Source organism: Penaeus vannamei, chromosome 20, assembly GCF_042767895.1.
Source record: "Penaeus vannamei isolate JL-2024 chromosome 20, ASM4276789v1, whole genome shotgun sequence".
Lineage (NCBI taxonomy): Eukaryota > Metazoa > Arthropoda > Malacostraca > Decapoda > Penaeidae > Penaeus > Penaeus vannamei.
The window spans coordinates 40,567,937-40,570,775 of NC_091568.1; the positions used below are offsets into that span (position 1 = coordinate 40,567,937).

General features: G+C 41.6%; 1 protein-coding gene across 1 annotated transcript in view; it reads left to right on the top strand.

Moving 5' to 3' along the window:
- Positions 1–2,839, top strand: part of LOC113805083 (uncharacterized) — a 3,897-nt gene extending 1,058 nt beyond the window's left edge. Inside the window, exons 2-7 of the mRNA XM_070135716.1 lie at positions 117–204; positions 490–651; positions 864–974; positions 1,388–1,492; positions 1,858–1,974; positions 2,236–2,839. Coding sequence (XP_069991817.1) covers positions 118–204; positions 490–651; positions 864–974; positions 1,388–1,492; positions 1,858–1,974; positions 2,236–2,484 — 831 coding nt within the window. The 5' untranslated portion in view covers position 117 and the 3' untranslated portion in view covers positions 2,485–2,839. The remainder of the gene's footprint in view (positions 1–116; positions 205–489; positions 652–863; positions 975–1,387; positions 1,493–1,857; positions 1,975–2,235) is intronic.

Consider the following 2,839-nt stretch of genomic DNA (forward strand, 5'->3'; position numbering starts at 1 on the left):
CTATCTATCTATGTAATTATCTATCTTTCTATCTATCTATGAAACTATCTATATCTATCTGTCCATCTATCTACCTATCTATCTATCTAAACGTATATACATGGCATTAATTGCAGGATGTTGCGAGCTCTGGTCGTGCTGTCAGCCCTGTGCGGCGCCTTGGTGTCCGCCGATGGATTCGCCAAGAAATACGGCTACTCCAAGGTTTGTTTTCTTTATCTTTTCTGTATTTATATCGCCCATATGCCACAATGTATAGCTGGGTGACACGAGAACGAGAAAGGAGAAAGAAAGGAAGAAGGGAAAAGACTCAATGAAAAGCAATTTTATGAAAAGAACAAAAGGTAGAAGGAAAATACTTGATACGAAAATATAACTGGAGGATCTGGCTTTCTCTATCAGAAATGGAATGACACTGAGAACACTGCATAAAATGGCACACTAAAAATAAACAAAGGAATAAATAAATGAAGGATTTTTTCCCTTCAGGTGATGGCCAACTGCTTCGGCGAAGACCAGTACTACAGCTGGTCGAAGGAGGTGTTCAGGGCCGTGAAGGAGTGCTACGGGGAGGAGGTGCAGCTCCCCGAGGGCCACGGGAAGGGGTCCTCGCTCGAGGAGGAGGAGGAGGAGGAGGACATGGATCCTTTGGTGAGGGAGCTTCTTCTTGAATATGTGACTTTTTATCTAAAGACTGTTAATGTTCCATCGTCTCTATTTCTTTATGTTCAATTATCCATCTGTGGATTTGTATATATATATATATATATATATATATATATATATATATATATATATATATATATATATATATTAGAGTTCTATATTAGGATCTAAATTAGGTTTCCTTTTTTGTCTCCCAGACCAGCTTGAGCAAGCTCGCAGGGCAGCCTCTGTACGTGTACTACCCTCCTCAGGCTCAGGCTCAGAGATTCCCCTTCAACTTCCCCTATCAAGTCCTCTCTCAACGCCAGGTGAGTTCCCTGCTGTCACACACACACACACACACACACACACAACACATATATATATATATTTGTGTGTATATGTGTGTGTGTGTGTGTGTGTGTGTGTGTGTATATATATATATATATATATATATATATATATATATATATATATATATATATATATATATATATATATATATATATATAATATTCATCTTTATCATCATTATCATTATCATAAATATCATAATTCTCATTATCATTACCATTGTAATCAGTGTCATTACACCATCATCATTATCACCACCACTAAAACCACTTTGGATGTAAACCTGACCTGCATTCGCAAAATGTATAGCACGTTAAGCCCCCGATTGCGCTACGACCTCGTTAAGACCCGTCGTTAACTGACCTTCTCCCCCCTCCCCCCTGTGCAGAAGCGCGAGGCCCCCCTGTACACGGCTCCCATCCTCAAGAAAATGGTCCAAAAGGTCAAGGCGAAGGTCAGCAACTTCACCTGCGTCATGAGGAAGATGAACTACGTGAGTATGAACATTTCGTCTTTGTTGCTTGTGCTTGCTGTTGTTGTGATTGTGATTAGCAGTTTAGTGTCAGTATCAGGATTTGTATTGGTATCTGTATAAGTATAAATAATAGTTATGGTATTAGAAACAGCGTTCGTGTTAGTACTAATATTAGTAGTATTATCCTTACCATTACTAATATCGTTGTTATTGCTATTTTCATTGTTATTATTATTCCTATCATCATCATTAATATCATTATAATTACCATCATCATTATCATTAGCAATGATAGCAGGAACAATCGTAGTAGTAGTAATGGATTAAAATTCTCGCCATAACCATATTTCTCGTATGGATCAAAATCAATAATTGATTTGCAGATTGATGACGACTTCAACCTCAATTACGAGGCCGTCAACACCCTGAGAGAGCTTGACCTCAGTGAGGACCTGAAGGAGGACCTCGTGAAGGGAATGGAGAAGTGCAAGGAACTCACGGTAAGTGCCAAGTGCGGCTGGGACTCGCAGTGAGCACACGAGGGTCCAGGCTTCCATTTGCAAACTTCGATCAGTCATAGACGCACACGCACACAGATGCGTGTGTGGAAATAGACAGATAGGGTGAGTAAGAGAGAGAGAGAGAGAGAGAGAGAGAGAGAGAGAGAGAGAGAGAGAGAGAGAGAGAGAGAGAGAGAGAGAGAGAGAGAGAGAGAGAGAGAGAGACATCGAGACCTTCCTTGACCCAGCCTCCCCCCGCAGATGTGCCTCCCCCTCGAAAAGTCCGGCTCCCCGATGCCCCTGAAGCTGCAGCGCATCGTCGCCCTCAACAAGTGCTGGAAGAAGGCCCGCTTCGCCGTCTGCATGAAGCACGACTTCATGAAGTACCTCAACGAGTTCGACCTCTCCGGGCTTCCCGCTGACGAAGACAGCGACGAAGGCTCGAAGGCCGAGAAGGTCATCCACATCCTCATGGGCGTCGAGGAGAAGGACGACTTCCAGCTCTATTAGTCGAGGACGAAGGGGAAAAGTTCAGGATACGCTGTCGCCTCTTCCGTGATCGCTGATTCATTTTTTTTCTGCGTCAGCAGAGAATTTTGTAAGCATTAAACAAGTCAGAAATGAACTGTCTGATCTAGGGTATGAGGTGTGGTTATTCGTCACCACTTTCATTATGTGTTAATGCACATTGGGAACATAGTACTTAAAACAAATGCCCAAACGCATTTAAATACACACACACATGAAAATGTTTACTCGTAAATGGAACAGTCTTGGGGATGGGATAATAGTAAGCCAATGGAATATTTTGTCATGCTTGATGAATGAATTATAAATAAAAGAAAACAAAATTATGATTTTCCCC